Raw genomic sequence first — 22,500 nt, 5'->3', positions numbered from 1 at the left:
AATACTTGCCGCCAGCAGTAACACGTACGGTCCACAAATTCTTCATTGATTGATTAATTTTTCTGCCGCTCCGATAATCGACTGTTACAGAAATAGAATTCAAGTTTCCACTCACTCATTCTTCAAACCAGATTAATTAAAGACCGACACACGCCAGGCGGTGATCAATCACCACAAACAATCAAAACCATCATACCGTGAAGATCAAAACATGGTCTGATACGTTTAAATTTGGAAAGGAGGGATATAAATAACAAAATCTGCAGGTAGTTAACAAATTGCAAGATGTATTTTGGGATCATTCTATCGGTAAAACGACACTCGAACTAAAGTAAACCTATTTGCCCCCTGTTCATTTTAACATTCTCTTCCAATTCGACAGTAAATAGTTCAAAGTGGTCAAATTCGTTTGCTAATGTTTTCAACATTTTTTTTTCCACCAAGGAAACAATTGCCCTTGTCTGCACTGGACAGAACCAGGAACTCTCTCGTCTTCCGTAATGTCTGAATTCAAGCGAAAAGCGCTGGTCTGACATTCCAGTCTGTACGTCTACATTTAGTGTTGATCAACGCAAGACGGGAATGGAACCATAGGCCTAAAGTGATCCGAAGAGGTAATTCAGAAACTTTCATGGGTATCATTACAAGATATGCTTGTCCTTAAAAAACAACAAACACACAAAGGCAAAACAACAAAAAACAAACATCTTTTCCGTTAACGTTTTTTATTTTTATTTTTTTTTTTTTAGCTATTCTGGAGTCGAATTACAAAGTGTTATTCTAAAATATAGAGTTATCAGGTTACACTGACGCTGTTTCAGTGCTTACTCTCCGATGATCAAAGTGCAGCCAAATCCGTGATGCCCATCAGTGATGAATAATACATAACCCCTGTCAATCGAATTCGGTTCCGACTTCTTGACGCCACGCCAAAATGATGTTAATCACGCATTTGCGGCGGAAAAAACAAATGTGAAACGAGTTATATTTTCCCTCTCCCTCACACACACACACACACACACAACACAACACAAAATGAATAAATAAAATGAAATATAAAAAACAAACAAACAAAAAAGAGCCCAGTTTAGCGTCCATCCCCTAATGACCAAAGCCTGGCAAGTAATGTATTCCACGAAACACAAGCGAACTCGACGTCAAGTTGTCTTTCTTCTTCTTCTTCTTTTTCTTCGTTACCATCTGATGAATAAATCTGACTCAATGAAAGGGCTCAACAAGTTAAATAAACAACGACCTCCAAGTCTGGAAATCAACGATCTTCCAACACTTATCACTGTGATCAAGATCTTCTCTTGCTGGGAGTCGACAAGAACTAAAGACAAGGTCGGGTCAAATAAAGCTTCAACTGCCCTCCGGTGACCGAAAATCGGACTCAATCATGTTCCGTGGACAATAAACGAAAGACACGGCAAGGTAACTGATGCCTTACCCTCTGATGACCAAAATCTTGGCTCACACATCTTCCCTGGACAACAAAAACAAAGACACAGCTGAGTTGATGACTGATGCCTTACCCTCTGATGACCAAGGCCTGGCCCAGCTCGGGACGATCACACAGGGCGGGGGGGTCCCTCATTCCGCTGTGGCCCGACACGCTGGACGAGGACAGGCCCAGGGAGATGGGCAGGTGAGAGGAGGAGGACACGGACCCGGTGCCCGCAGGGAGCTTCAAACCCCCACCCCGCCCTTTGCCCAAGGGCGGGAGAGCCAGGAGCGGAGCAGGACTCGGGTAGGGGAGCCTGTGGAGGCCCAGCCACTGCTCGCACAGAGCCGCCGACCCCACGGTCCCCGCGGCGGTGTTCAGGCGGAACTCCATGTCCGGCGCCATGACGGAGCCCAGGTAGGCTGTGGGCAGGTGGGTGACAGAGGGCCTCTGGCCCCCTCCCTGGTCCGACGTGGTGACTGTCACCAGGCGACCCACCACACCATGGCTTGAGGAAGCGGTGATCGCCAGGGCACTGCGCGCTCTATGTCAGCTTATCACGCCAGGCTGGACAAAGGGGACGCTTCCAGTTCTACACCCCATTCACAACACTGGACTTTCTACGTGTAAAACGCGGGCCTTCAAATCACCCGACAGATTATGACTGTCCTAAGATATTACTTTCTGTCCCGTTTCTGTTTGAAGTCGAGATACTTTATCGTGGTAGATGATCACATAAGCCTTTCTGTAATAAAAAGTCAGCTCACAAATCCTGCGTTGTCACGGAGCAGGCTGTCACGCTGTCGTGCTGAAAGAGCCGCACTGATCTGGGTCACTGGCGAGACACTTTCATGCCTGTGTCCTATCATTCTCCAAACATAACCAAGAACTAAAACAACCCTTAACGGTCCCGGGGACACAATTTAATGTCTGACGGGTCACCGCTCCACTCCTGACACTTTTACAGTTCATCAGCGTGTTCTCTCTCCGAACAGAACAGTCCTCCTCAAGCAAAACAAAAAACAACAACAACAAAACAACAGTATCCACGCGAGTATCCCGTGACTCAGCTAACATTCACGCGCGCGAATGACGCGCAACACACTGGCGCTAGAGGAAAATGGAGCGCCAAAGCATCACGCACGGCTGCGTATGTATACATGCAGTCGCTGTGCAGCATCACTAGAGCAGGCTGCAGTCGTCGTCAACTGGTGAGGCGGCACGGCACGACACGCGCCACGGCAGAAGATACGGGAATGGTTTGCAGCACGACTGACAGGACAGGACAGGACAGGACGCCACAAGCGCTCGTGCTACCACACAGACTCCAGTGCAGCGTGGAGGATAGGAGAAGACCAATCAATGACAACCGTGGGCGCCACCGGCAAAACGTGTCTGTTCCCCTGACATCCTTCTCTGGAGGGGCGTGGCCACGGGTGAGGGGGGAACAGGTGGGAAAACAACGTGCCTTCAAACTTCGTCCCGATGCTCCAGCTCTACAAGCTTAGACACAGTTGCTCGTTAAGTACCGCAGATTTTTCCACGGAAAGTATCTTAAAAAAAAAAAAAATTTAAAAAAAAGAAGAGAGAGAGAGAGAGACAGAGACAGGGAGAGACAGAGACAGAGACAGACAGAGACACGGAGAGAGAGAGAGTGGGATTTCGGGTTGGGATAGGTAAGGGAAAGAGCATTCACTCGTACGCGCAGACACGAAGTAAACATTCCGTCAACACCGCAAGTGCTGGAAGAGGAAAACAACGGTTTTCTTTGTCAGGCGTTTTTATTGTTGTTATTGTTGGTTGCAATAGCAACACGCAGTCGGATGCCTCGGAGATCTCCCGATCTGAATGCTAAACACACAGCGGCACGCACACAGGCATTTAGTGATCTACAAACAGAAAAGACATCCTTTGTTGACTGCGGTGATAAGATTTTATTCGACTGTGAATCCTCACCAAGAACCCCCCCCCCCCCCCCATATATATATATATATATATATATATATATATGTATGTATATATATATATATATGTGTGTGTGTGTGTGTGTGTGTGTATGTTCGTATATATATATATATATATATATATATATATGTGTGTGTGTGTGTGTGTGTGTGTGTGTGCGTGCGTGCGTGCGTGCGTGCGTGTGTGTGTGTGTATAAAGAGAGAAAGAGAGAGAGAGACCTTATTCCTTATTGCTTAACATCTCTTGTGCACATCTTCGAAAAACTGAACGACTGATGAAACGTTTTCTCCGATCACGCCCTCAACTACAAGTGTAAATCAGTCGCTCGGTGCAGTAGCTAAGTTTAGCTCGCAAGACTAGCTTCGCTCCACGCAATCACGGATCACACACACACACACACACACACACACACACACAAAAGGAATCCGGTTTCACCCCAACCCTCCGCCAATACTGCCGCCCCCAACATCCCCCCACCCCAAATCCCTTGCAGCTGCGACTGTTTAGGACAAAGATGACAACACCCTGGTGCATGGCAACGAGCTCAGCGTTTCCCTTTTCAAACAGGGCATGCATGGCATGACGTGCAAAATGATAGGAGCCCAATACAACCAACTCGATGGGAGCGGCGGTTCATCATGTGAAAAATAGTTTGGGCCATCGTCAAGAGAAACGACGTAAACATTAATTAACAGTAAAAAAAGAAAAGAAAAAAGATGAACAGAAACTGAACTAAGAACAACCTGAAGAAATACTTGATCATAAAGTAAATCGGGGGACGGGGGGAGGGAGTGAAAAAAATGCGTGAAGGAGCGGCCGGGTTTGAAGGTGGGCGGGGTGGGGGTGGGGAGAGAGAGAGAGAGAGAGAGAGAGAGAGAGAGAGAGAGAGAGAGAGAGAGATTCGGAATAGTTTAATGTACTTTGGCCATAGCACATGTACAAATCATGCATATCTCTCGCTCCCTCATCATCCTACCCTTCCCCCCATCCTCCTATCCTCACATCCAAAGAGAGAGAGAGAGACATAGAGAGAGAGAAAGTACTATCAGCCCTACTGTATCATACAGTCACTTACACGCCTGCAAACCTCCTACGATTGATGAACATCTCGGTTCGAGATGAAAAATCCGTTTCTCCACTTCGGATTGGAATCAGAGACCCCCCCCCCCCCCCCATCCCCTCATCGCTCTAGCCTCTCTTACCCCTACCAATCCCAACTCCCCCACTCTCTCTCTCTCTCTCCCTGCCCAAACCATTACAAAGCACGAGCAACACCTCCACAACAACAACAGTCCAGTAAGACAACCCCTGTAAGCCTGCCCTGTGTCAACAGACATTCGAAAAGGGAAACAGCCTATTAAGTTTCCTCGGTCTGAAAAAAACAAACAACAACAACAAAAAACAGAAAAAGCAGTACACGTTATGGAAATTAGTGCTGTGCGATTGTCAACAGGCGGGGAAGGCCAATAACACCAAACCCCGTTCTGTCAATAAGACAGCTATAGTTTCAAGCTGCCCACGCTCTCTGCTCCGTAACCAAAGCAATAACAAATACGCTGGACAAACATACCACGGGTTTGTTTGTTTGTTTGTTTGTTCGAGGTTTTGTTGTTGTTGTTTTGTTTTGTTTACACACACACACACACACACACACACACACACACACACACACACACACACATATATATATATTTCTAGGTAATCAAATTGCTGCGAATTTCATTAAAAAACAAGAGAGGCAAGGCCTTCAAGACTCACTTGTGATAAATTAAGTCCCCTAGCATTAATTACAGAGTAATTTCCCTTCTTTACTATCTGCACCAAAACGTTTGCAAAATAAATAAAAATTCCATGCTTAGCAAAAGAAGTTCCTGTTTGAACAAAAAATGATAATAATGACTCCTCTTGTTGTTGTATCAGAATAAGAGGTCAAAGTGCCAAGTTTAGAGAATACAAAAAATATAAATATAACAGTAAATGCAGTTTGCATATAAATAGGCTTCTTTTTTTTTTTTTTTTTTTTGTGCCCATCCCAGAGGCGCAATATTGTTTTAAACAAGATGACTGGAAAGAACTGAATTTTTCCTATTTTTATGCCAAATTTGGTGTCAACTGATAAAGTATTTGCAGAGAAAATGTCAATGTTAAAGTTTACCACACACACACACACACACACACACACACACACACACACACAGACAACCGAACACCGGGTTAAAACATAGACTCACTTTGTTTACACAAGTGAGTCAAAAATCCATCAAAACAACCAACCATACGAATCATCATCATCGTCATCACCATTTTATTATCATCATCGTCATTATCATTAAAATCCTTCCTCATCATAACAGCATAATGGTCCAGGAACTGTCGGCTTAGAACAGGATTTTTGTTCAGTTAAAGAACGTCAACACAACACAGTTTATGAGCACTGGAGCAACAGAAAGCATGGCGTGCAGTGTGCGTGCTCAAGAAATTGTTCTTCCATGGAACACAATCAGAAGACGCAATAACAGAATTTAAGTTCGGTTTCAAAAATCGAAACCCAGAGCACCTTCTGCATGCTGGACAATTCAGTTTCAGTTTTTCAAGGAGGCGTCACTGCGTTCTGGCAAATCCATATACGCTACACCACATCTGCTAGGCAGAAGCCTGACCAGCAGCGTAACCCAACGCGCTTAGTCAGGCCTAGAGAACATATACATACATTAAAATTTTGCGTACTTTCAGAGTGGATTTCTTCCACAGAATTTTGCCGAACACTCTCGTTGCCATGGGTTCTCTTTCAGTGCGCCAAGTGCGTGCTGCACGATACGTATGGAACCCTTCCGTGACGAGCCTTTGTTCATATGTTTTTCTACAAGATTAATTTTTATCTATTTAATTTCTCGGTAACGGCGCCTGGTGGGTAAAGGGTGGAGATTTTTACCCATCTCCCAGGTCAACATATGTGCAGACCTGCTTGTGCCTGAACTCCCTTCGTATTTATACACAAGCAGAAGATCAAATACGCACGTTACAGATCCTGTGATCCATGTCAGCGTTCAGTGGGTTTTGGAAACAAGAACATACCCACCATGCACGCCCCCGAAAACGGAGTATGGCTGCCTATGTGGCGGGGGTAAAAACGGTCATACACGAAAAAGCCCACTCGTGTACATACGAGTGAACGTGGGAGTTGCAGCCTACGAACGAATAATAATATGTTTTTTTAATTGAGGGAGAGAGAGAGGGCGGGGGAAGGAGGAGAGAGAGGGAGGGGGCAGAGAGAGAGAGAGAGAGAGAGAGAGAGAGAGAGAGAGAGAGAGAGAGAGAGAGAGAGCAGACAGACTAGGCAGGCAGGCAGGCAGATAAGACACATACAGAATGTAGATGTATACCCGTCAATTTACTTCCGTGTGCCTGTTCTGTGTCTTTTTAGCTTTTCAATGGGCCATTCGAAATAGTCTGTAAAATAAACATATCAATGAAATGCAATGACTCGTTCTGCAAATAACACTAGCCCATGATGGTCTGACCCTGGCAATGTGTCTAGGCAGGTCCGATTCGCATATTTTTGCGAGATAGTTCACTCTTTGTTCGTGCCGTCTCTCTCTGTTAATAAGGTCTTATTCTTTGTCCTGTTTCGCCTTTCCATTCCCGTTTCGCATATCCCCCACCCCCCTTCCCGATCTTCTCTCTCTCTCTCTCTCTCTCTCTCTCTCTCAAATAGACACATAGATACAAAAAGTAATCTAATGATGAGAGTGATATTTTTTCAAACACACACACACACACACACACACACACACACACACACACACACAGTGTGTGTGTAGATGAACTGGGAACAGGAGAATCGGAATCATCAATTCAGTGATAAGCGATTTGGGAATAGGCGAAATGGAAACGAAATCGTTCCGCAGTCAATGCGCATGAGTAAAGGGAAGTAATCGCAATGCCAGGCGACACACACTGAATTCAAGAAGCGTCTTCAGCTTGCATCACGTCAAAACAGCCAGACACAACCGAAGCAGAATCAGAGAGAGAGAGAGAGGGAGGAAAATTTAAGTTTTACTGACACTTGTTTGGCCTTGACTGGCCACCTCATCTTTTCAAAGACAGAGAGAGAGAGAGAGAGAGAGAGAGAGAGAGAGAGGAAAATTTAAGTTTTACTGACACTTGTTTGGCCTTGACTGGCCACCTCATCTTTTCAAAGACACACACAGAGAGAGAGAGAGAGAGAGAGAGAGAGAGAGAGAGGGAGGAAAATTTAAGTTTTACTGACACTTGTTTGGCCTTGACTGGCCACCTCATCTTTTCAAAGACAGACACAGAGAGAGAGAGAGAGAGAGAGAGAGGAGAGAGAGAGCAGCATGTCCCGTCCCGCCCGCATTCAAGCTAGCGATCTGAACATCTTTACTAATTAGGCTTTTATTTAAACGTTTAATTAAACTCAGCCTGTTGCGCACACTCTGCAGTATGTATATATATATATATATCAGCGACACACTGTCCATTGGCACGACGACGTGTTGGCCGTGTAAGAAATAAATAACGGTAAAAACAACACCTAACAAACATAAAACAAACAAAATTGTAAGAGTGCTGGTGGGGAACACCCTCGCCCCCGTAAAAAAACCAAACAAACAAACACACACACACACACACAAACAGAAAAAAAAACCCACACACTGGCCTCAGACTATGCGCACGGCGCGTAGCTTAACCCCTTAACTGTTGAGTCTGTTGAAAAGAGCTCAGCGTGGCCGGTGAAGTTTTCAAGTTCAGTCACTATACTTTCTGTGTGTTCAGAAGTGGAGTCATTGACCTTGATAAAAAAAAATAACGCAATCCCCGTGTGTGTGTGTGTGTTGGGGGGGGGGGGGGAGTATACAGTGGTGACTGACATCCTGACCTGAAAGCTGTGCCTTATCTCAGTGAGGTTAACAGCTCTTCAATGACTGGCATGCACGTCAGCAGCAGCAGCAGCAGTCAAGGGGTTAAAACGACCTGCACCGCGGGCCATTTCAAAGATTGAACTTCAACCCCCTACTACCAACTCCACGCCCCCAGAACAACTTTCCCTCTCTCAATACTACCGCCACCCCCACGATCAAACACCATCCAGACCCCCCCCCCCCCCCCCCCCCACACACACACAAAACAAACAACTGGACCCCATAAGAGTGAAGGCCAAGAGGTCGTTCAGCTCAACACCACCGGCGATTTCACGACGTCGCTCGAGCTGTCATGCAAGCTGGTGAAAGAAGAAACACTCACACAAACATTCAAATTCTCTCTCTCTCTCTCTCTCTCTCTCTCTTTCACTCACAGACACGCGCGCACGAGCACGCATAAACACGCACACCACTCTACCAACCCACCCACCGGCGAATGTTTTATTTAGTAAGCTGTTCTTTGAGCAGTCTGAAATCGGTTTTGCGTGCGCACACGCAAATTTTCACACACACACACGCGCGCGCGCGCGCACACACACACACACACACACATCTAACAAGTGATTTTGAATGCATGTATGAATAGCTGATACTTGCTCTGAGTGCCAATATATTCTAAAACGGATACATGCTTTTGCGGAGCAGTATACAGTAGCTTACTCTGATACAACACACACACACACACACACACACACACACACTGTGACACACGCCTGCATGCGCACATGCACATACATACCCTCCCCCCCATCCCCCTACGTTTCCCCTCACACAAAACATCACCACGCACACACACATGCTCACACATATCTATGTGCGAGCACGTACACACACGTACACACACGTACGCACACACACACACACACACACACACACACACACAGAATTTGTGCGTTCACATGTTCAATTCCTCCAACAACCCCCGCCTTCTCAACAAATGTACGCACATGATTTTTTTTTTTTTTTTCCAAATTCACGAGGGATTCTTATTCTCTTTGATTCGAGCATGCTGTGTTTTCTGACATAACCATGAATGAAAAAGAAATATAAAAACAACAACCACCCACCACCACCTTCCAGCATAGTATACAGGCTTGTTCCACCACCAAAGCCTTCACACACACACACACACACACACACGGCCATGGAAAAAAACAACCCAACCAGAACAACAACAAACAAACAAAACAAATCAAAAACTGAGGAACCAGTGGGTGCCCCGGGCATGCTCTCTCTCTCTCTCTCTCTCTCTCTCAGAGCTTGTCACCGCCCAAAGGCACGCACGCGTGTCGCCATGTTTAATGCATTCCCAATTCGGGCCTCTGAAAACAAACCACGCGCCCAAACAACTCTAACTGCCGGGTAACTAGAGACACACTCCACCTCTACTCCACCCCCTCCTCTCTCTCTCTCTCTCACACACACATACACCTCTTCAAGACCCCCCCTGCTCCCCCTCCCCTCCCCCACTTCCCTCCACGCTACCACTCACGTGTCCTCTAAAGCCGCAAAAACTCTCATCCATAATAGAAAAGAAAACTGACCCAAATAAGTGTACTCTTGAACGAAGTTGAGTGAAGGGGGGGTGGGGGTTGAAAATAGCATGCACTTGCGAGATCTATAAAAGAAGAAGAAGTAGAAGAAGAAGAAGGATAAACAAGAGATACAGAGAGGCAGCGAAGGGGAAGGGAAGGGGTATGGGGTGGGGAGAGCGATGGTGTGAAAAGGGTGGTGCCAGCGACCATACCGGATTAACATCGGAGCTGTGCTCCCCCAGCGTATCGCTTTCATCAGTGAAAGGCTGTCCCTGGCGGGTGGTGTCTTGTTCTTCACCTGACAACTCTCTCTCTCTCTCTCTCTCTCTCTCTGTGTGTGTGTGTGTGTGTGTGTGTGTGTGTGTGTGTGTGTGTGTGTGTGTGTGTGTGTCCTCAAGCGTTCGTGAATGTGATCTGATATTTACCCCCCCACCCCCACCCCCCACCACCCTCCACCCCAAAAAGTGATAATGATAAATACACACACACACACAGAGAGAGAGAGAGAGAGAGAGAGAGAGAGAGAGAGAGAGAGAGAGAGAGAGAACAAGAAAGCGAACAGAATAACACGGCTGTTCTTTTTCTGTGGTCACACTGCCGTGAACATTTCCAATACGCTCAGTCACACAACACCACGCACGCAGCAAGTGGTTCATTGCAGATGCCGAAAAAGAAACATCAATCTCACGTGACATACATGAACGCCAACAGTCCTATTGTTATTTTGTGTTTTGTTGTTGTTGTTGTTGTTGTTTATTAATTTTTTTTCGTTAACAAAATGTTTATCGAAGGAAGCAGGGTGGGGTGTATATATGAAATAGGATTATTGGAAAATTACAAAAAGAAAAAAAAAAAGAGTGAAGTACATTATCGTTTGAAATGTGACAGATTAAAAAATGATACAATTCCTTTCTGAGACTAAATAATCTACCTCTCGTTTATAACCACCGATATATGTGTATAATTCGGATGAGACGATAAACCGAGGTCCCCTGTGCAGCATGCACTTAGCGCACGTAAAAGAACCCACGGCAACAAAATGGTTGTTCCTGGCAAAATTCTGTAGAAAAATCCACTTCGATTGGAAAAAAAAAACAAAAAAAAAAATCTGCACGCAGGAGGAAAAAAAAAGAAAAAAAAAGTGGCGCTGTTGTGCTGCGACGCGCTCTCACGAAGAAATCTGTTGTGATAAAAAGAAATACAGATACAAACACCCCACCCCCTCTCCCTCACACACACACACACACACACACACACACACACACACACACACATTCAAACACGAACGTTAAAAGTAAGACACATAAAATACGTGAATGATACACAAATAATGGAAATTTATTACCAAGGTACGAATCTAAATCATCTCTCGATTTTCTAACATTTTGTGAAAACATACATGTTTCTATGAAATAGTTCTTAATAAGGTTTCTGTGCCCCGGGGTCTGTCCACAGAGAGACATAAAAAAGGTTCGGTAGGGCACTGATGAATCTGAAGCTACACGGAAGTTGAGCAATGACGACTCGAATCGAATACTACCCTTAATTCTGCAGCCTGAGGGGGGGAGCCAGAGAGGGCAATGTAAGCTCCATCAATATTTGATCGCATCTGCCGTGACGCCATCCTCCTGGCGCTAGGGGTTTTTGACCTACAACGATCTACTACAGAGCAGGCCACAAGTTTTGTCGAAACGGTCTGCATGTGTGTGTGTGTGTATATATATATGACTGTGTATCTGTTTGTCTGTGTCTCGTTGGGATGAATTTTCTCCGAACCGAACGCGTTCAAGTTATCAGGTGATCAACACGGTCTTTGTGGCACCATCTTATAGACAACAGAAAGCGATAAACCAGGTTTTGTGTATTTAAGGAAAAAGAAAAAAAAAAGAAAAAAAAGACTGTGTGGTGGTGGTGGTGAGGGGAAGACGTTGCAGTGTCCTATCCCTTCCCGTTTCCTCTTCTTCTTCTAACTGATACTTATATAGCGCCTAACTTCGGTCTGAGACCCATACTCTAAGAGCTCTACAAACACGGAGTCATTTACACGACAGACTTCCTACATGGGTAGAGCTGACTGACAAGTCGATCTCTTTTGGCGCTCATCATTCGTTTCCTGCGTCACCATCACCGCCGCCCGCCACTTCTCTCTCTCTCTCTCTCTCTCTCGTTCTCTATTCATTTGTTTGAATTTTCCCCCAATTTTCTCATTTTAGGGGCTGGATGAAAAAAACAAACAAACAAACAAAAAAAAACATTGTTGTTTATTCTATTACCCTCAGAAATAAAATTCATTCATTCATTCTGTTCTGCCCCCTGCTCCCCAATCTTCCTCCTCACCCCCTTCTACCACGTCTCTCCAGACTCATTCCACGTGTTCTTCAGACTCAACAATAATGACCCACTTCAAGTTCAACAGAACTTCGGACACTGCAACCGCGGCTGCTTACGAAGGAATGCCTTGGCAACACCACAAATAACAATAGTAATGGAAATAAAAATAGCGCTGACGGCGATTATAACGAGAACGGTGATGCTGAAGAAGAGGAGAAGGAGGAGGAGGAGAAGAAGAAGAAGAAGAAGAAGAAGACAATTAATACGTCGATGACATGAATCCTAAGTATGAAGAACGGAAGGATATGTAAATTCATCATCAGACAAAGTTGGTTGTTTTTTTAAAATTATTTTTATTTTTTATTTTATAGATTTTTGACTCATTTGTGTAAACAAAGTGAGTCTATGTTTTAACCCGGTGTTCGGTTGTCTCTCTCTGTGTGTGTGTGTGTGTGTGTGTGTGTGTGTGTGTGTGTGTGTCTGTGTGTCCTTGGTAAACTTTAACATTGACATTTTCTCTGCAAATACTTTGTCAGTTGACACCAAATTAGGCATAAAAATAGGAAAAATTCAGTTCTTTCCAGTCATCTTGTTTAAAACAATACTGCACCTCTGGGATGGGCACAAAAAAACAAAACAAACAAAATGAAGCCTAATTATATGCAAACTGCATTTACTGTTATATTTATATTTTTTGTATTCTCTAAACTTGGCACTTTGATCTGATATTCTGACCCAACAACAAGAGCAGTCATTATTATCATTTTTTGTTCAAACAGGAACCCCTTTTGCTAAGCATGGAAGTTTTATTTATTTTGCAAACGTTTTGGTGCAGATAATAAAAAAGGGAAATTACTCTGTAATTAATGCTAGGGGGACTTAATTTGCTTCAAACTGATCTTTCTCATCTTAAACATTACATTTTGAAATTATACTCAATACATAAAAAGCTTGGATTTTTTTTTAAGGGTATCACAAGTGAGTCTTGAAGCCCTTGCCTCTCTTGTTTTTTTTAAAATTTTTTTAAATTTTTTTTTTAATAAATCAAACGTTCTTGTTTCCAGACAGATCCGTACCTGTCCAAAAAATAAACAAATAAATACAAATTGAAAAAAAAAAATGCATGTATAAAATAAAATAAATAAAACAATACAAAACTATTCACTCAAATCAACACCAACAAGACGCATTAAAGACGTCAGGTCACTCAGTGCAGCTTTGGGTCCTGTGCAACAAACGGTAGGTACGAGTGCAACTCCCTTGCTGGCCGACATTTCAAGTCCATCGTAACGCTTATCAATGTTGCAAAGGAAGACCCGCCTCCACCACTCTATCCCCCCCCCCCCCCTCTACCCCCTCCACGACATCCACCAATTTTGTTCCCCATTTCACGCGCGCGCGCACACACACACACACACAACCATGCACCCTGAAATTGGTTGAGGGATGTGGGCGGGGCACGCACAACACAGAGCAAAACCCGAAGGAAATTCAGTCTGGAACAACAACAACAACAACAACACAAAGCACGTGATGACAAAGGTGAAGAAACAGGGAGGAAAATTCACTTAGACACGCAAGTGATGCGCGCTTCAGTGTGTGCGCGCTTCAGTGTGTGCGCGCATCCACACATACATTACTGCTTGCACGCATGCACGCACGTCCGTCTTAAGAGTTTGGGCAGAATAGTTACATGGATAAAAAGCATGTATAACTGTAATTGGTTGATGGTATTCTTTCATACACATGAGCAAGATAAATATATGCGTATATGTGACTGATCTCTCTCATCCCTTCAAATGAGGCCATGGCCTTACTGAAGAAATATCTGAGTCCAGAGTCCTCTCTCTGTCTCTGTCTCTTATTCTCTGTCTGTCTGTCTGTCTGTCTCACAAACCCACACACACACTCGATACACTCTCTCTCTCTCTCTCTCTCTCACACACACACACACACACACAGAGCTCGTGGCCGTACTGTATACGTCGTCATCACAACCAAACAACACCTCCCGTACTGTCCCCCCGACAAACCAACCAGCCTTTACTGACTCCATGCTTGTCGCAACAAGCCATACAGGCCACGTCGTCACTCCTTCTCCACTCTTGTTTTGTTTCCCCGTCCCCAAACAGCCCTTCACCCTTATCCCCCGCTCACACACACTCGCACACACACACACACACACACACACGTGTTACTATGCTGCTGCCAGTTTTGTAGGAATCACGTACTGGGCTGCTCAAGCAAGCAGAACCCAATCAGTACACGAGACTCTCTCTCTCTCTCTCTCTCTCTCACACACACACACACACACACACACACACACACACATATATATCCCTTTGTCTCTCTCCGTCTCTCTCTCTCATCCAGAGTTATCTCGCTCTTAAATTCTTTTCTGTAACAAAGATAGAATCCATACTGAAAGGGAAATGGAACGACCGCGAAAAGGCGTGTATGGGGGGTAAACAAGTGAGGTAGAGGGGGGCGAAGTGGGTTAGGGTGTGGCTTGGAGGCGAGGAGATTCTGGAATGGGGTTAAAAATGCATTAAACCTTAAAGTGAAAAATTTTTAATTGGAAGCTGGAGGTTGGTTGGCTCATCAAACTTTAAACCGTTGTTAAAATTTCGGACATGCTATTGCTAACTCATAAAAGGGGAACTTGAACCACATGGGGACAGATTAGAAAATAGAAATGGAAAAAAAAAGAAGAAGAAGGAGAAAAAAAAGAAAAAAAAGAGCTGCGACACCGTGTGTGTGTGTGTGTGTGTGTGTGTGTGTGTGTGTGTGTGTGTGTGTGTGGTGTGTGTGTGTGTGTGTGTGTGTGGATAACCCAAGGGTGGAGCTACGTGGGATAGGTTATTTTGATAGTATGTAAATTTTACACACACACACACACACACACACACACACACACACACACATCCCCCTCTCATCCCACCCCTTCCTCCGTTCCTACCTTCCTCCCGCTTTCGTCTATGGGAAAAATTCTATCTATGGGAAAATCAAAATCGCATCTGATTTACATGTGTGTGTGTGTGTGTGTGTGTGTGTGTGTGTGTGTGTGTGTGTGTGTTTCTGTGTCTGTGCCTCCGTGTTTGTCTCTTTATGTCCCTGTCACACACACACACACACACACACACTATATTTCTAAAAAAAAGAAAAAAATTGAAATGAGGGAAAGAATATGAACACCACCACCACCACCACCATCACGAACAACAACAGGGCGACAGTGACAGGGTTATTTTCGGACTTTACCTTCAACGACAGGTCTGGGACTTTTAACGTTGCGTCGCTGTGAGCAAGTGAAGGCACGCCCGAGTGCACACCAACCATTGGAGAGGTATGTAATATTAAAGAAGAAGAAGGAGGAGGAGGAGGAGGACTTGCTTAATTCGAATGGCAGTGAGATGAAGTGGACCAGAAAAGAGGAACGCCCTTTCCCTAGGCCTTGACTATATATAATTACGTCAGTCTATTTCTGAAATTCTCTCTCTCTCTCTCTCTCTCTCTCTCTCTCTCTCTATATATATATATATATATATATATGTATTTATATACATTAACTTGAAAAAAAAATGTGTGTGTGTGTGTGTGTGTGTGTGTGTGTGTGTGTGTGTTAGAGAGAAAGAGAGAGAGACCTTATTCATAAAAAAAAAATTAACCCAATTCTTTCATATCACACACAAGCACGCACTCACACAAACACCACACAGACACACGTGCGCGCTCACTCACATGTGCACACATACAGGACAGGGCGAGCGCCGGCTACAGCCAATTAACCCCTCCCACATCAACTCACGGGCGCGCGCATACACGTCACGCACGCACGCTCTCTCTCTTTCTCTCCCTCCACCCCCCCTCTCTCTCTCTCTGTCGCCCCGGCCCCCCCTCTCTCTCTCTCACTGAGACAAAAGCACACACAAACGCGCGCCGCGAACGGCGCAACTGGCAATGCGGGTGACCCGGGTGCGCCAGATTGGGAAGTTGCCCACCCGTAACCTCGCAGCTAACCATCGATAAAATCCATACAACCACGCAGGACACGACAAAACACGTCTGTCTGCCGTCTCCACACCTCACCCCTTCCTCCGTCATTCTTCTCTCCCTCTCTTTGTCTTAAACCGCACACCACCCACCCACCCACTTCTCCGCCAGCATCCTTCCTTTTCTTTGAATTGATCCCCCCAACCCCTACCACTCCCCACATTCATTCTTCTTTGATTCTCCACTTGCACTGAAAGAAAAGACACTTGTGAGCGGAGGATGCAAAGAGGTGTGTACAAATATTTGTGAGTGAGTGAGTGAGTGAGTGAGGGACTGAATGTTTTGTTTTGTGTGTGTGTGTGTGTGTGTGTGCGCGCGCGCGCGCGCGCGCGTACGTGAATGTGTATTAATGTTTGTGCGTAGGCGAGTGTGCGTGTGTACGTGTGTGCGCGCGTGTGTGTATGTGTGTGTCCGTGTATGTGTGTGTGTGTACATGTTGTTATTTCTATACGAAAGACAGAGACAGAGAGGCAGACGACGGATGGGGTGAAGAGTCACGCAACCAAAACAGACAGACGATCCCGCAGAAATGCAAAGCATACATACACACACACACAGAAAGACACAAACACACACACAAACACACGCGCGCGCGCGCACAGAGGCTTGGTCTATCGCTGTCAACCACCTCCAACTCCTTTCCATACCACCCCCCTCATCTCCCTGCCACGCCTTCTCCTCCACCCCCACCCCCACCCCTCCATCACGCTTTCCTTCCATTCCACCCCTCCCCCCCCCTTCCACCTGTGTCTCGGTAACCCCTCTCACACCAGCGCTTCCGAGCCGCCATCGGACATCGCTATGGCAACAGGAAAATATTTTGTCAAGCCCTTTCTCTGAGGCCATCAGGCGATCCCCAGGGAGACAGCTCTGTGTGTGTGTGTGTGTGTGTGTGTGTGTGTGTGTGTGTGTGTGTGTGTGCTTGGCGCACTGAAATCTGATACTTCCTTGTATGGAGAGAGTCAATGAGAAAGAGAGTTGGGGTGGGGTGGGGTGGGGTGGGGATGCAGGGGTAAGAGAGTGAGAGGGAAAGCGGGGAGGACTGAGAGAGAGAGAGAGAGAGAGAGAGAGAGGATTGTGTGATAGACGCAAAGAGGCAGACTGACAGAAGAGCAGAGGGCATTTACACAAACACACAGACACAAACACACAGACACACACGCATACTAGTCATATCTATCTATCTATCTATCTATCTATCTATATATATATATATCATTTTTTCTCTAAACAAAATCCAAACAGAAAAGCAAACCACACTGGTGGATGGCAACTGCTGTGTGTGTTCTCGAAGGAAACGTGAGCTGGTTCGCAGACAACACAAGAATTCTGCAGACACGTTGTTCTTTTTGTCTGTCTCAATCCGATGCGTGTGGGTGGAGAGATTTGGAAATAAAACACATAAACTACACGTAAACATGGTTTGCATTCGCTCTGCACATATTTTACAAATGTTATCAATGGCTTTCATTTGGTTCATTTTTGTATAGTTAATTCGTTCATACACACACACACACACACACACACACACACACACACACACAGACCAGCGCCGAAACTTGCATTCATCACAAAACTTACGGACAGGAGAAAAACCTCCACTGGTCCACACACACAGACACACACACACACACACACACACACACACACACACACACACACACAGACAGAGAGAGATAGAGAGAGAGAGAGAGAGAGAGAGAGTGAGACACACACACACACACACACACACACACACACACACACACACACAGACACACACACACACATTAAACAATTTAAATTCTTCATAACTCGTTTAGAAACAAAGAACACGACGACCAGTCCGATCAGACTAAAAACAAACGAACAGTCTCTAACTCCATTCTGATCCCTCTTCCAAAACCCAACTTGACTACAGAGAAAAACAAAACAAACAAACCAACAACCAAAAAACAAAGGCAGTTCCTACATTGTGACCTGTTGGCTTGCCCCAAGGTCCCTACAATGGCCTGAGTGTCACCAAACCCAGCAGACAGTCTGGTGTCCTCTCTGTGACTAATGACATGTCTCCTTGCCTACGGCCGTCTATAATTACACCAACACACGCACCTTTTCCTGTTCCAACTCGTCCTTTTTTCTGGTTAGAAAAAAACACACCAACACATGGGTATATATTCATATATACAGAAGATGTAGATGAAGAAGAAGAAGAAGACAAACTATATATACCATAACAAAATGTGGAAGACTGACTGAAATAATTATGAATATCTAGCTTTGTTACAACACCTTCTGCCCTCCTGGTTTATTCTATCTATACTGCTAATTAAAAGTAATTTGATTGCAAGCTGGGATCTGTGTTCGCGTGCGTGCGTACGTGCGTGAGTGCGCGCGGGCGCACGTGTGTGTGTGTGTGTGTGTGTGTGTGTGTGTGTGTGTGTGTGTGTGTGTGTGTGTTCGTGTGTGTGTAAGAGCACGCGCGCGCGCGCATGCACGTACTTTCTATGTATGTATGTATGTATGCATGTAAGTGTGTTAGTGTGTGTGTGTGTGTGTGTGTGTGTGTGTGTGTGTGTGTGTGTGTGTGTGTGTGTGTGTGTGTGTGTGTGTGTGTGCCAAGTTCATTCGTGCGCGTGTGCATACTCGTCTGTTTGTGTCTGTATGTTCACATTCTGATACAGGCTTACAGTTCAAAACACACACTCTTTCCTGCGAACACGACTATCTTCTACATGAAGTCAACCATATAAATCATTTCATATATAAACAACTATATTGTGGAAAACAAGCGCAGGTAACAACTGAACAACTCTGATGTAATAATGGAAAAAAAACCACTGTTAATTTACAAAGATACAAACAAGCTACAACAAAAATACAAACAAACAAATAAATAATCAAAGGCAACAACGACAACAACAACTACTACTACTACAATTACTACTCCTCCTCCTGATAAGAATAATAATAATATTGTGAGTGTCTACTCATCCACGATCGTACTTAACTCAGACTTCATTTCTAACCTTCAAAAGTGTACGAAACAACCCTCTTCTTCTACACGGCAAGAAACAACAACAACAACAACAACAAAAAAAAAGGTTGCCATCAACAGCGGCCAGTGGAGTGGTGATTTTGTTTCTCTCTCTCCCTTCTTTTTCGCGCTTTAATGTCCATGGCAGTTCAGCAGAGTCAGCCCAGAACCAAAGACACCTGCAGGGCATAAAGCTGCTCCAACAATAGGCTAACGACCCCGGTACCGACAGCGAAACCTTTTCATGCAACCAACCAGTCCGGGAGCTACTTGTTTTCAGTATAAACTATAATATACACACAGTATGGGGGCCTGACTGAGCAGGGCCAAAATGTGTTAACTGGAAACGCATAACCATCGCAAAGAAAAAGGTAAAACAATCTACGTAGAACCGCATTAAAGGAAATAGGCAAAACTGCCATCTTCCAATGGCGCCACATTGAATGAAACGAAAAAACAACAACAACAACAACAACAACAAAACTACAACAAAAACAACAAATAACCCATTCTACTGTAAATTCCATAATATGCTGAGCAAACTTCTTCTGGTTGTCTGGAACAGAAAAGAAGCTATCATCTTCTACTGTTTTCGGCACCTCAACATAATAACAACAAAAACAATAACAATGATGAATATAACAACAAGAACGACGACAACAACAAATGGATTCGCATAGCGCCAAATCTTGCGCGCAAACAAACCGAAGCGGTAAAACAATCTCCCTGTCTCGAACAGAAAAGAAAAACCAATCACCCTTTCTCGTCTCCTCCGATGTCTGCTTTATCAGCGCCAGGGAGCTTTCTTTTGTTTTTCCCCCACCGAACATTAATCACTTTTATCAGCGCTATGGATACGTTACAACTTCAAGGTATGCGCTGTCTTCCTTCTCTGGTTCTGGACATAAAAAAAAAAAACTAAATAAAAAAACAACAACTATGCATATGTATGAATGTAGTGTCTTCGATAAACCAAACAGCGCTGTTCGAAGTGGGGCAGACTAGTACTGCTAACGGTCACGGAAGGCGATCCACAGTTTCGGTTTTCCAAACACGCGGACGTAAAACTGTCAACTTAAAAGGAAACCTGATCTTAACGAATGAAAGTAATATTGACGTCCTTGCAAACCAGAATATTTGTTTACACGAGGTGGAGAAAAAAAAAAGGCTGTGAAATGTTATACAGAGAGATAAAGCAGGGTGCGGTGAGGTGGGAATGGCATTCCAAAGTTTATTCTTGAAGACACAATCTTCTTTCAACATTCACCACTGGGCCAAGACTGAGCCGCACATTTCAGAAAATAATGTGCTGGTGTTCGAAGTTTTCAGCATACAACCAACCATCTCGACAAGCTTTCTGCTTGTTTGTTTGCTTGCTTGAATAATTATTATGGAAGTTACAAAAGGCCTACTAATACTGAAATATACAATAGACAATGACATTAAAACATTTGTTTCCTACCAATATGAAGTTTACACAGCACACAAAGAAAAAAAGAGGGAGGGAGAAGGAGAAAGAAACAGGAAGGAAGGGAGTAAGAGAGAGAGAAAGGGAGACACACACACACATACACACCAGTAATAATCTTTTTTTCTCTCTCTCTCTCTCTCTCTCCCCCTTGACTTTGTGAAAGGTAAGAAAAAAAAAGAGCTTCACTGCTGCAGGTGACATTTTACCATTCACACAGTACTACAAGTAGTAAATCCTCTCGCAGGATTTTTGGAAGGAGTTTGTGAGATATTTAAAAGAAATGTGTTTACATTGTGATAGACTTAACCTGAATGACACACTGGTGCTTTTTGGACATAACAAAATGAAAACTGATGAATGTTTCTCATATATCTTATTGACAGCTAAATTCTATATATACAAATGTAGAATCAACAAAGTAAAACCAACATTACAAATGTTCAAAAAGGACCTCAAACAGGCATATGAAATAGACAAGTATGCCTTTAACATAACTATGGAATATAACAAGTTTGTGGAAAAATGGGCACTTTATAATTGTTTGATACAAGATTAAGCTTTTCAATGATACCTTGGAACTTTGACATTGAACATATATTGTTTTGCTGTTATAGATTTGTCAGTACTTAGAACTTAATTATATGCCTACCCTATACTTTCCAATGCACAAAACATATAAATTCTGTATCTGTAAACCTTTGTCTGAATAAAAAATGTTGAAAAAAAAAAAAAAAAATCCTCTCGCAGATCTCGGTCGAAGGCGTTGAAACACCAACTTAGCTTTATCCATAGCATCTCTCTCTCTCTCTCTCTCTCTCTCTCCAAAATGCACACGTGCATTATAACACACTGTGTTTATCCATGCACTGTAAGTCTTCACAACACATAAACACACACGCACGCGCACACACATTGATTTATTTCTAAGTTGAATATAATATAACTAACTCCAAAAATGTATGTGTTTACCTGGTGAGAGAGAGAGAGAGAGAGAGAGAGAGAGAGAGAGAGAGAGAGAGAGAGAGAGAGAGAGAGAGAGAGAGAGAGAGAGAGAGAGAGAGAGAACATTACCTCAAATAGCTTATGACAACAACAACAACAACAAACAAACAAACAAAAACAACAAAAAACCCACCACCACTACTACTACGACTTCTACTTATAATAATAATAATAATAATAATGTGTAATCATTATCATCAGTGGTAATAGCAACACAGTACTGTTTCCCCTACACCTACTGCTTACAAATATCTTTGAACTAAGCATTTCACTACCAACAGTTTTCCTCATAATCATCTATGCAAACGTGTATCATGACCTGCACCTACCCCAGCTCTCAAGTGCTGGGACCGTCTTTAAGAACACGCACTGATCAACAAGGCACTACGGTTCCCCCACAAAACAAGGGTCAACCAGTGAGACAGAGAGCGAAGAGAAGAGAAGAGAAGAGAAGAGAGAGAGAGAGAGAGAGAGAGAGAGAGAGAGAGAGAGAGAGAGATCACTGACCACTGAGGTGTTTGTCATTAGCTGTAGAGCTCTAGTGACATATCAAGTACAAATCAGAACAAAAGTTGTGCAAAACAGAGAGAGAGAGAGAGAGAGGGGGGGGGGGGGGGGGGAAGGGCAAGCCAGCCAACCACCCAACCAGCCAGCCAACCAACTAAGCGGGGTAGTGGACCAACACAGCCCAAACCCCCAAATCTAGCGGGTACAGGGGCCGGCCACCCTTGTGATCGTT

The 22,500-nt window shown here is 44.3% G+C and overlaps 1 protein-coding gene across 3 annotated transcripts in view; it reads right to left on the bottom strand.

Moving 5' to 3' along the window:
• Nucleotides 1-22,500, bottom strand: part of LOC143294131 (protein FAM149B1-like) — a 121,205-nt gene that overhangs the window by 65,331 nt on the left and 33,374 nt on the right. The window contains exon 1 of one of the 3 annotated variants that reach the window (XM_076605562.1): nucleotides 1,536-2,015. The exons of the other annotated variants lie outside the window; for them this stretch is intronic. Within the exon in view, the coding sequence (XP_076461677.1) occupies nucleotides 1,536-1,849 (314 nt within the window). The 5' untranslated portion in view covers nucleotides 1,850-2,015. Of the gene's footprint in view, nucleotides 1-1,535; nucleotides 2,016-22,500 lie in introns of those variants that run through there. 3 annotated transcript variants of the gene reach the window in all.

The sequence above is a fragment of the Babylonia areolata genome, chromosome 1 (genome assembly GCF_041734735.1).
Source record: "Babylonia areolata isolate BAREFJ2019XMU chromosome 1, ASM4173473v1, whole genome shotgun sequence".
Classification (NCBI taxonomy): domain Eukaryota; kingdom Metazoa; phylum Mollusca; class Gastropoda; order Neogastropoda; family Buccinidae; genus Babylonia; species Babylonia areolata.
This window is presented reverse-complemented; position numbering and strand designations above follow the sequence as displayed.